The sequence below is a fragment of the Hippocampus comes genome, unplaced genomic scaffold, assembly GCF_001891065.2.
Source record: "Hippocampus comes isolate QL1 unplaced genomic scaffold, H_comes_QL1_v1.1 scaffold68, whole genome shotgun sequence".
Taxonomy (NCBI): domain Eukaryota; kingdom Metazoa; phylum Chordata; class Actinopteri; order Syngnathiformes; family Syngnathidae; genus Hippocampus; species Hippocampus comes.
The window spans coordinates 2,025,229-2,035,823 of record NW_017805625.1 but is presented as its reverse complement, the minus strand read 5'-3'; the positions used below and the strand labels follow the sequence as shown (position 1 = coordinate 2,035,823).

General features: G+C 41.9%; 3 protein-coding genes across 5 annotated transcripts in view; all 3 read left to right on the top strand.

Moving 5' to 3' along the window:
• Positions 1–28: 28 nt before the first annotated feature.
• trim107 (tripartite motif containing 107) lies at positions 29–2,549 on the top strand. Of its 2 annotated transcripts, none has more exons than XM_019880960.1 (2): positions 29–142; positions 844–2,549. In XM_019880960.1, exon 2 carries the CDS (start codon positions 988–990, stop codon positions 2,422–2,424), a length of 1,437 nt encoding a protein of 478 aa, XP_019736519.1. In that variant the 5' UTR covers positions 29–142; positions 844–987; the 3' UTR covers positions 2,425–2,549. The 2 variants fall into 2 exon arrangements, with proteins under 2 accessions (XP_019736519.1, XP_019736518.1); XM_019880959.1 differs by having other exon boundaries at positions 30–142; positions 977–2,549.
• Positions 2,550–3,168: 619 nt separating this feature from the next.
• Positions 3,169–9,424, top strand: tpra1 (transmembrane protein, adipocyte asscociated 1). Its single transcript, XM_019880961.1, has 11 exons — positions 3,169–3,523; positions 4,173–4,349; positions 4,427–4,559; positions 4,726–4,812; positions 5,526–5,598; positions 5,739–5,818; positions 6,072–6,182; positions 6,293–6,353; positions 7,050–7,152; positions 7,872–7,952; positions 8,058–9,424. The coding sequence occupies exons 2-11, from the start codon at positions 4,183–4,185 to the stop codon at positions 8,326–8,328; spliced, it is 1,167 nt and encodes a 388-aa protein (XP_019736520.1). The 5' UTR covers positions 3,169–3,523; positions 4,173–4,182; the 3' UTR covers positions 8,329–9,424.
• Positions 9,425–10,053: 629 nt separating this feature from the next.
• chchd6b (coiled-coil-helix-coiled-coil-helix domain containing 6b) overlaps positions 10,054–10,595 on the top strand; it is a 39,694-nt gene continuing 39,152 nt past the window's right edge. Inside the window, exon 1 of one of the 2 annotated variants that reach the window (XM_019881387.1) lies at positions 10,054–10,297. In XM_019881387.1, coding sequence (XP_019736946.1) covers positions 10,214–10,297 — 84 coding nt within the window. In that variant the 5' untranslated portion in view covers positions 10,054–10,213. The remainder of the gene's footprint in view (positions 10,298–10,595) is intronic. The other variant, XM_019881388.1, reaches the window with a different exon arrangement.

Sequence of the window (10,595 nt, the reverse complement as noted above, 5' to 3'; positions counted from 1 at the left end):
TTGCAAGCTTGAACCAAAATAAACTGAGCGCCAGGTGGCGTGTGTCAGGGGTGTCTTGTCCGGAATGAGCTCCCAACTAGTATTTCCTCGTGAAACATCTGACGCGACGACTTCACGCCGACTTCACGCCTTCTTTCAATCAGTGAGTTTTGATTATTTCAAAATTTTACATACAGTACATTTTAACAGTAGTGGGGCTCGGTCCACGTATAGAGGTTTTTAAATGGGCAACTGACCCACGTGTCGCTTCAAAAGGAACTAAATGTAAAGGACTTTTGCCACCGGAGAAATTAGAAATAAATCATCTATGCGAAGTGTATAAAATGATGACATCTGTCATGTGATTACTGTATTCATTTAATCAAGCGCAAGTTTGGATTTGTCCGAGTGAACTTTGCGTGGAAACCGAAACCTAACTCAAGATAAAGGAACCTGTGACCCATCAACGTTTACTGAACCGTTTATTCACCGCAATATTCGCTTTAATGAAACAGTGGCGTGGTAAACGGGGCTCACATGCCAATATCTATTGCATTAAATTAGCGTTTTTTCCTCTAGTAATGATGAACTAAAATGTATAGATTTTTTTTGGATTTATTTTTAGTACTTTATATGAAATTCATTTCCTGTAAAATAACCAATTTATATCAACATTTAAGAGTTTAAATTGTATTACATTATTAAATGTATTGTAGTTGATACAAATTAAATGATTGTTGTTTTTATGATTAAAAACTCATGTGAGTGGTCTGGCCCATCTGTCCGTTTTAAAACTCAAATGTGGCCCTTCAGCACAACATTTTGCCCAGCCCTGCTTTTATGGCTTTGGTAGGCTTTTAACAGGTGTTATAAACAGGCTACCCTGCCAACAGTCAGTGTTGGCAGGAACCTGGAAATGGAAACACAGATAAGCACAGAGTAGGAGGGGCTTTCAGAGGTGAGAGTTAAATCATCGTTTTCCTCATCTATCCTACAGCGTCTGTCAACATGTCTGCTCTGACAAACCCCGCCATTACACATCTTGCTAAGGCCTTAGCTTTAGAACTCTGCTGCCCCATCTGCTTGCAACTCTTCTCCGAGCCTGTGTCGCTGCCCTGCGGTCACATCTACTGCCACGTCTGCATTCAAACTCTGGGAGAAGGGCTGGACCGTCACTGCTGTCCTGAGTGTCAGAAAGACTACCAGGAGAGCCAAGCTGTGGTGACCTGTTCCAAAATGTGCAATATTGTCGAGTCGTTCAAAACTGCAGTTGGTAAAGTCCAGCTGCCTGCATGTGGTGCGGTTGAGGATGAAACAAAATGCCACTTGGATGTAACTAAAGAGAGCTCAGGAAGTGAGGTAAAATACTTGAAATCCAAAGAGTTTGAATTGACTAATTTTGGACTGGCATCTCAAGTCACAGACCTGGCCGTCCACTTGGAGATGGCGGAGGATGTGCTGGGGAAGGAGAAGGAGCAGCAAGCGAAGCTGATGGAAGCTCATGAGCAGTTGAGAGAAAAGGCATCGGAAGAGCTGCGCCAGCTGAGTGATGTAGTGCGGAAGTACAGCGCTGAGGTGATGCGGCTGCTGGATGAAGAGCTCTCTCCGAGCGAAGCCAGCGCGAGCCACAGGGTAGGTCAGGCCGCCCGCCTCGCCAAGCAGCTGAGACAAGTTCTCCTCAGAGCCGAGTCACTCCTGACCGAGGGAGACGAGGCCGCGTTCGTAGAAGACTTTCGAGACCTGCAGCCACACATTGCCGAGATGACGAGAAAAAACACTGAAAAAATTCAGGGCCGCATGGAGCCAGAAGACGACCCCGTTCGAATCCTTCCCAAGTTGGAGAACATGAACGGCAAGCTTAGGGAAAGCCTCGGCGTCATTCAGCGCTCCCTTCGCAATGTCCTCAATCCGTCTGAGCTGACGTTTGACATCAGGACAGCTCATCCGAACCTCATCCTCTCGGAAGACTTGAAGACTGTGACATTCAGCGCCACCAAGCAGCCATACCCGCCTTCCTCCCAGAGATTCACCAGCTTCTTCCAAGTCCTCAGCTCCCAGAGCTTCTCCGAAGGCAACCATCGCTGGGAGATGGAGCTTGATGGTGCTCCGTGGATCGTGGGCTTGTGTCAAAGCGGGGAGCTGGAGCGGAGCGGGATTTCGTCGGCGCTGGAAAGCAACCGGTGCTCCTGGTGCCTGATGTGGTTCGACAACTTGCTGACGGCCTTCGAGCGGGGTCGCGATGTGCCGCTCAAGAGAACCACGGTCTCGTGCAGGCTCGAGATCAGGCTGAGCTTCAGAAGCCGCACGTTCAGTTTCTACCACATCAGCCCCACCGGTGGCAAGACACTCGTGTACACATTCGAAGCAAACTTGACTGAACCTGTGCACCTGGCCTATCGGATGATGTCAGGGAATCCGAAAGCACGTGTCACCATCATTTCATGAGAGCTTTTGGGAGTGGCAGTCATGCATTTGGCACGTGAGCCTTTAGTGAGGAATGAGAACCAACTTACTCCATCTTTTAGTACCACAAATGTCATGTCGCAATTAAAGAAACCATCAATCAAGTGCAAAATTGCATTATAACAAAAATGCAGCCGTGCCATGTTCTTCATCTGGAGCAGTGAAAATAGACATGTATATTTAGCGACAGTCAAAAAAACCTAAAAACTGTGAGTTGTTTGTAAGAAAACATTTATATTTTGTTTTGTTTTTTGCAAATGCTTAGGCCTGAAAAAAGGTTTAATGTTTGGTTTAATTCAATACAGTACTGTACTGTATACGTAATCATTGTAAAAAAATAAAGATGACTACTTGACAGATTTCACTTATCACGGGTATTTTTGGAACATACGAGTGATTACTGTCATTTATAGACAACATTTTGTTTCTATAAATCTCTGCAATGTTTAGAATTGGGAAGAATTTAGAGATATTTATGTCATTGTGCTTTTCAGATGATTTCAATGAATGAACCGTTGAGTGCAATTTGCAAAATCATCAACAGAAAAAAGAATAGTCATGATAACGATCAAGAAATGCGATATGACTATAAAAGAGAAGAAAAGAAAAACGTTACATCGGCAAAAGATAGAAAAAGGTTCGGCTACAAATTGTTAGGGGCTTTAAAAGATTTACATACTGTATATACACCTTTAAATCACTGCAAATCTCTATTGTTTTTCGAGCCTTTTTGTTAGAAAACCTAATAGAACGAATGTATTGTCTAAATTCGATTTATCAGATAATATGCTGTCCTTTATTGACTCGTCACATCTTTACATCGGCCTCATAAAGTACCATGACGAAACGGTACCGTGACGTCATTGTATCATCTCGCGAGATTTGCTACGGTGGGTTGCAAAATATCATTTGACAATCGGGGATATTAATCCAGGGAACTCGCCAGAAAAAAAAAAAAACATGTCCAGGTTTATCGACCAATCGAGTGACGTGTGTCGTTCTTGAGGCAACATGTGAACCGCGTGATAACGCTGCATGATTTTACCACAGCGTTTCCAGCACAACGGAGTCTTCTGAAAAGGTAAAACGGCGTGTATCGCGGGGTTAGCGTCGTTGCGTTTACAGTCTATTTTTCATTTTTGTTTCGATACAAACGAAAACGCTAGATAATCCGATACACAATCCCTCATGTTTGTTCTTGTTAGATCTGTTTTAAAATGATGTATGCCACTTGACAAAGTGCACTTTTGATGGCTAACAAGCTAGCTGGCAACGTCGACTCACACTGAACGCTGTTTGAAAACCCGTCCACTAAATAATGTGTCAAAAAACTGTGCCAACGGAGTGACGATTATGCTACTTTTGGTAGTTTTTGGTCATTTACAACATTATGGGGCGTTCACATCACCAGATCTTTTGAGGAAGTGGTTTGTTACCACATCGTTCTCATACACAAATAATATAAACTAGAACCCAACTACTGACATTTTTCCTTTAGGTTGTTTTTGCCGCACTCTCATGAACATTAGAGGTTGTAACAATATTTTAAAGCAAATCTGAGCAGGTGCCTGCCTGGTACAACACGTAGAAAGTGTCATGCCTCTCTGTGTGAATTGTGAGAATGCATGGTATGTGTGGATTGCTGGGACGTATCAACAAAGGTTTCAATGTGAAAAATACCTGACTTGCTCTCTATTTCGTTGCGTTTATGTATTGTGTTCCCCCCTCAGGCGAAAAACCATGCTAGCCACTCCTGTGGTTAGGTTTGCGCAATACAATGGCAGCATCACGACAGCACCACCAGGGAATACGTCTACTTTCTCCACATGGCTACCTGATTCCGAAGCTAACATCAGCAAGCCGCACAAATGTCTACAAATTCTGTATGAGGATGTTGGTGACTCCAGGTATCAAGTGTGACCACACAATAAAAGGCAAATCCAGATGATGATGGCGCTAATGGTCTTTATGGTCTCCATTCTAGGGTACGCTTCTGGGACATCACCCTCCTCATACCGAATGTGGCCTTCTTTGTTTTCCTGATGTGGAAGCTGCCATCAGCAAGGGCAAAGATTCGGATCACGTCTAGCCCCATCTTCATCACCTTTTACCTGCTGGTAGGACTTAAAATGTCAACTCTAGCAACGAGGACAGTGGCACCCCCAAAATAAAATGCGATTCTGGTTGACCTCAAAGCTTTCAAAACTATTCTGAACTCAAACGTTGTTCTTTACTTACTGACAGCAAGTTATTTAGTCTTCTAAGAAGTTGTTTTTGTCTCAGGTATTTGTCGTAGCAGCAGTTGGAATTACCCGGGCCATTGTATCAATGACTGTCAGTGCATCCAGCTCTGCCACCATCATCGACAAAGTAAGGAAATGAAAAGGAAATAGCAGTGCAGCTCTATACCACTGCAAACTACAACCACAATAATAAATTTACATTATTGTTGTTTTGTTTGGTTTGTGTAATTTTTACATTGGAAATTGAAGACTGGATGCAAAATATTCTCAAATTTGCCTTGTTGCGTGAATGTATTTTCATGATAAAAAACAACTTTGAGTTGCACAAATTACACAGGTCAATAATTGTTTTTTTCCATCAGAAATGCAAGTAAAAATTTCTAAGGATTATTAATTTTTGCGCTTATTCTGAATTCTGAATGAACACTACCACATTGTTTTTCGGAGCTGGCGCCCTCGGTGGTGGTGTTGTATTGTGTAATAATTCCAAGCAGCTGTCCCATTATCTCGACATTTGCTTCTTTCATGCAATGTTGGCCAGTGGGCCTGATCTGACTCTCCGCATGACTTTGCGAGGTTGTTGCATAAATGAGAACATTGATGACATTGTTCGCATGACATTTATCGATAACAGATATCTATCTGCGGTATGTACACTGCTGGACACGCTGAAATGGTTTCACTGAACAAACAATGCTTAGGTAATGCTGAAGAATACACGCTCAGCTGTTCAGCTACATGGATGTTTTTTGTGGGTGACAACATCCAGGTAGCTCTTTTACCACAATGCATTCTCCTGATCTCTGTTGCCCCCCCCCCCTCTCTTTTTCTCCCTCAAAGGTATTATGGGAAATCACCCGCTTCTTCTTACTGGCCATTGAACTCAGTGTTGTCATTCTGGGACTGGCTTTTGGTTGGTTTGCTTTATAGTTTCACTTTACATTTAACATGTTGGAGTATTCTGGGCACTGTTGTGGTGTTTTTTAAAACATATATATAATGCTAAATTGCAGGTTTCATTTTCTTGTCTTGTAACTCATTTTGCATTTCTAGGTCATTTGGAGAGTAAATCTAGTATAAAGCGGGTGCTGGCTATCACGACTGTGCTCGCGTTGGCATTCTCCATCACACAGGTAACTTCACATGACAAATGCCGACAGTATGATGTCATACATACAGTTTCCAGTGGAGCAGCTAAAGACCAGCACAGTAAACTTTCTAATTTTATCTACCTGTCTTAAGTCATCTAAATGTAAAGTGATAAAAGTAATGTCCAAACAAATGAATTTCTCATCCTTTAGAGGTTCCACTGCAATCTGGTATGTAGTGATGGCATCAATTACCCCCAGCCCCGATCAAATATATATAAAAATGCATCCCCTGAAGGGCACTTTAGAGATCTATTACCCGGACAGCCACCTGTCCGCTGAGGACTTCAACATCTACGGACATGGAGGGCGACATTTTTGGTTGGCCAGCTCCTGCTTCTTCTTCTTGGTTAGTGAACAGTGGAAAAATCAGGGAAAAAGAAAAACTACATGGGCATGCTGTATATCACTCTTGAGCATCATTCAGGTGAAATACTTGTCTGGCAATGTCTTTCCTAGGTGTACTCTCTGATTGTGATCTTGCCTAAAACTCCAGTGAGGGAGAGGATATCTCTGCCATGTAAGTTGGAATAGAGCGACGTGCGCTGTCCCCCGGAAGCACTTTGAAATGCCACTGATTGGCAAACGAGTATCCAGTTTGCTTCCTGCTCAGTCAGACAACACGAAAGCTTTAACTGCCAGGAAAAAAAGGGAACAAATACAATGTTAGCGATACTGTTTAGTTGCAGGAAAGGGTGGGCGGCTCAATCGAGTGGTGCTCTGTGCCGCTTTGCATGGATTGAGTCGCTGTTAGAACAAAATGTGCTCTTTGCGCATGGTCTGTGTATTCATAGTCCTGCTGAGTAAACAGCTGAGGATGAGCCTTAAAAAAAAATAAATAAAATTTTTCCAAAAGCAGAACAAACAATTCCATGAACAATGTTGTGTCCAAATGTGCACACAGTCATAAATTCTGGCTAGTGAGTATTCGTCATGATAAGTTTCCCGTCAACACACATACTGACAAATAGAAAATTCTGTTGACTAAGACAAAAAGCACAATGCACATAAATGTGGGCACATAGTTCCAAAAAATAAATGTGTCCGGAACTAACGCTGACACAAGAGCATATAAACATCTTTTTAAATGTTTTTATTGTATTCCTGTCGTGAATTAAGTGCTTCTCGGGGCTAGTGTGTGTAGTCCATAGAAATTAAGAAAGCGCAGGATTCCTACTCTGTGTTGACCGACTTTCATTGTGTTTCCTCTCTGCAGCTAAGAAGAGTTTCTATGTGTATGCTGCCACCCTCTCCTTATTGAACTTCATCCAGGGTCTGGGCAGTGCCCTTCTGTGTGCAGGAATTATCGAGGGACTCTGGTTGGTATAAAAACCAATACGGTATATAATACATGGATTTTTAATATGCCACGGCCACAATTGAATAGGTGACATTTATTCTGTGTAAAATGAACAATTAATATAAATCAGTTTTCTGTTTTAAAATGACATTTATGACACAATTACACCAAGTCTCACTCAGCCGTTTGGATTCAGGGCAGCTTTCAAAACTGTTGTGAAAATATCCTAAAATATTTCAAATCGGTGGAGTGTACTGACACACTGGTAAACTTGAGCATCTGGACTTGCATTCTATCGCGCTGCAAATTTGTGCGCACAATCGGCGCATGTAAACAGCCTCTACGACTTTTGTTACCATAATGGCCTCAGTGCTCCTTCACCTTGTAGGAGGAGAGCCTAAAGTGCGCTGGAAGAGAGTATTGCGTCCAAGTGGATATGCCTCGTCATGCAGGCTATGCGATCATTTCATAGGCAGAGAATTTGGTGTGGGTGTGGTTAATTATGTAAATTAGCCATTCACTTATGCAACATTGGCAGCTCACTCATGGGCACATTTTCCAAAATAGGTAAAAAAAAAAAAAGACTTGGTTGTTAAATTTCCCACTTGATGGGTGGGCAGGCACGCCGCATACCCAACTAGTTGGACTAGTTAAATGTTACATCTCCTTTTGCTACTACATGCACAACGTGAAGTCCTAACTCTTGATTTTTTTTTTGTTTTTTTTTTCCTGTTTCAGCTGTGTTGATGTCACCACCTTCCTCTACTTCTCTGCTTTCGCACCACTCATCTACATCACATTCCTCAAAGGATTCTTTGGGTATGTAAGAAGAATCGCTTGTAGCAAAAGGGCTCTGAAAACAAAACAAAAAAAAAAAGTAAAAAAATGATCTCCACACTTTTATCTGTTTTATCTCCCCCGCAGCTCAGAACCAAAGATCCTGTTCTCCTACAAGTCACAGGTGGACGAGGCAGATGAAAGCGATGTCAACCTTCCACCGACTGTAGCATCAACCCTTGGCCGCCGGGAGCTCACCGATCAAGGCCTGTACTATTCCTCCACCCAGTTTGACGGCTCGGGTCCCAGCAGTGCAGGAGTGGTTGGAGCGCATCTCGACGACGTTGTTTCGGGACCCTATGGATCCAGCAGCATCAACAGCATTGAAGCTGATCATTGGAGGCCAATTAACGTCTAATTCCTCTGTGGGGGTGGTGTCAAACATTTGAACTCGAGTGTGTGTAAATGAAGAGTCAAAAGCAATGTGTAAATGTGTTTCTATGAGACCAAGGCGGCAGTATAAATATGGGTGAAGAAGTAAGGAGGGACCCTTTTCTATCCATTTATGTTGTGGCTCCTGACTAATTGACAGTTTTGTTTCCTTTTTTTTTAAACACTGTTGCCAGTGTGCCCCGCTGCTGTAGCTCTTCGCTCAAGCTGACTTTTTCTCAGCAGATCTTCTCTCATTCCGCTTTTCTTCAGCAATCGCTTTGTCCTCAGTGAGGAAGATTTCTTCATTACATTCTTAACATGATTTGAGACACTGAGTATCATTTGTACATTCCCATTGAAAAGTTTCCAAAACGTTACGTGCTACAAGTTATCAGTTGCGTGACCTAAACTGCCATTTCTCAACATACTTGGCAAAGTTGTGTGCTATTGACAGGTATATTTTACCTTTTGAACTAAGTACTATTCTGTTAAGTGAAAGTGTTGTGTGTTGCTGTGTAAAAAGAAAGTGGATTGCAAATATATTCTGTGGTTCAGTTTACACCATCTTGACTGTCGACTGACACTGAACAAAAAGAATTATCAGCCATGGTCTTAGACTTTTTCACCCCCTTGTACTCTTCATCTGAGCCGGAAATGCCTCATTAACTGCATTTTTTTTTTGGTCAAGGACAAAAGCTGCCTTGTATTTATCCCACCTATCACTGTTGGTTGTGTGAGTGCTTGGAAATGTGAAAAGAGCTCTGTATTAAAACTACATAGTATTCACAGTGGTATCCTACAGTATATGGTGAAAACATACTGCAAGGTTACATTTGAATGTATTTGTTGTGCAGCAACAACAAAAAAAAAAACATTCTTGACTTGGCCGACGGCGTTTTTGATTCGAATTCGGCTGAACGATGCTACTTAACTGGAGTAGTTTAGAGTATCTCTGCTTTTTCATTTTGCAGATTAGCTCTAAAATGCTTCTCTAAATTGCATTCCATAATTTGTAAAATAGCACTTTCCTGTCAAATGAATTCATGTTATATACAGAATAAAAATGAGAGTAATACTCCGTGGTCTCTAATGAATTTTTCAAATGTTTCTTTATTACCTGGACATTTAAGTTCGTTAAAATGAAACTAATGGCACAAATTTGAATCTGTTATTTCTTTTAAATTGCAACATTAAAAAGCTGTAATTTGCAAATGGTGGACTGAGACGAGTATAGACAAATGGTTTGCTTATCCCTACATGCGAAGTGCAATAAATTAGAATATTGTGGAAAACTTGATTTATTTCAGTAGTTCAAAAAGTGAAAGTACATTCGATACCCACAGTTAAATTATTCGTGATTTTTTTTCCCCTCAAATATGATTTGGTTACTTATATACAACTAACAAAACCCCCATACTATATTTATCATCACCAGAAATACTGTACAGTTTTACATAAAAATCAAGTCAAAATTATTTTCGACATACAAATTATGAAATGATTGGCCCTTGAGAAAAGTATTTTCCTATCTGTTCCACAAATCTGTAAAATGCATAAACTGTACTTGTTGAATAGGACTAATGAAAAATAGGAACGTTACCTGTATAATACGGAACCACACATGGACTGCAGCTGTAGACTACATTTCCCGTCCTCCCCTTCTTCAGGTGACGTCCATGTGATTTCAACCAACCAATTGGCTTTGAGAATAGTGCGGGCACAGTGACCTTGATTGGACCGTTTTGACCAGCAGTAGCGGGCGGCCGAGGGAAGCCGCTGTCAAGTAGATGTCGACCTGTCGGGAAATAAAGCTAACTTAAACCAAAAAACAAAACACACACACACCAAGTGAGACGGAGAAGTCGTTCGAAATGGGAGGAAATGGCAGCACGGCGAGGAAAGTGTCATTCGAACTGGACGAGGAAGAGAAGGTCACTGTTATTGAAGGAGTGAAGGTAACTGTCCACGTCGGTTAGTTCTGATGTTTTAGGGGACTGTCGTTAATCATTGTTCGCTGAGTGGGGTCTGTGTCCTCACTTGAACCAGCTCATGCGCTCGAACGTCCCTTTATTGACTACCACTGCTTGCTATTTGACCCCATCGACAAATGACGCGATCAAGCTACGATTATCATGTAGTGAAAGTAAACTGTCAGTGCGGCTTTGACCTCCATTACGTGGGCGTTGTATTATGATTATTAACGTGCTGAATTGGGGAAATTTACTTTGTTTACTAAACATGAAAGGTGTTTAC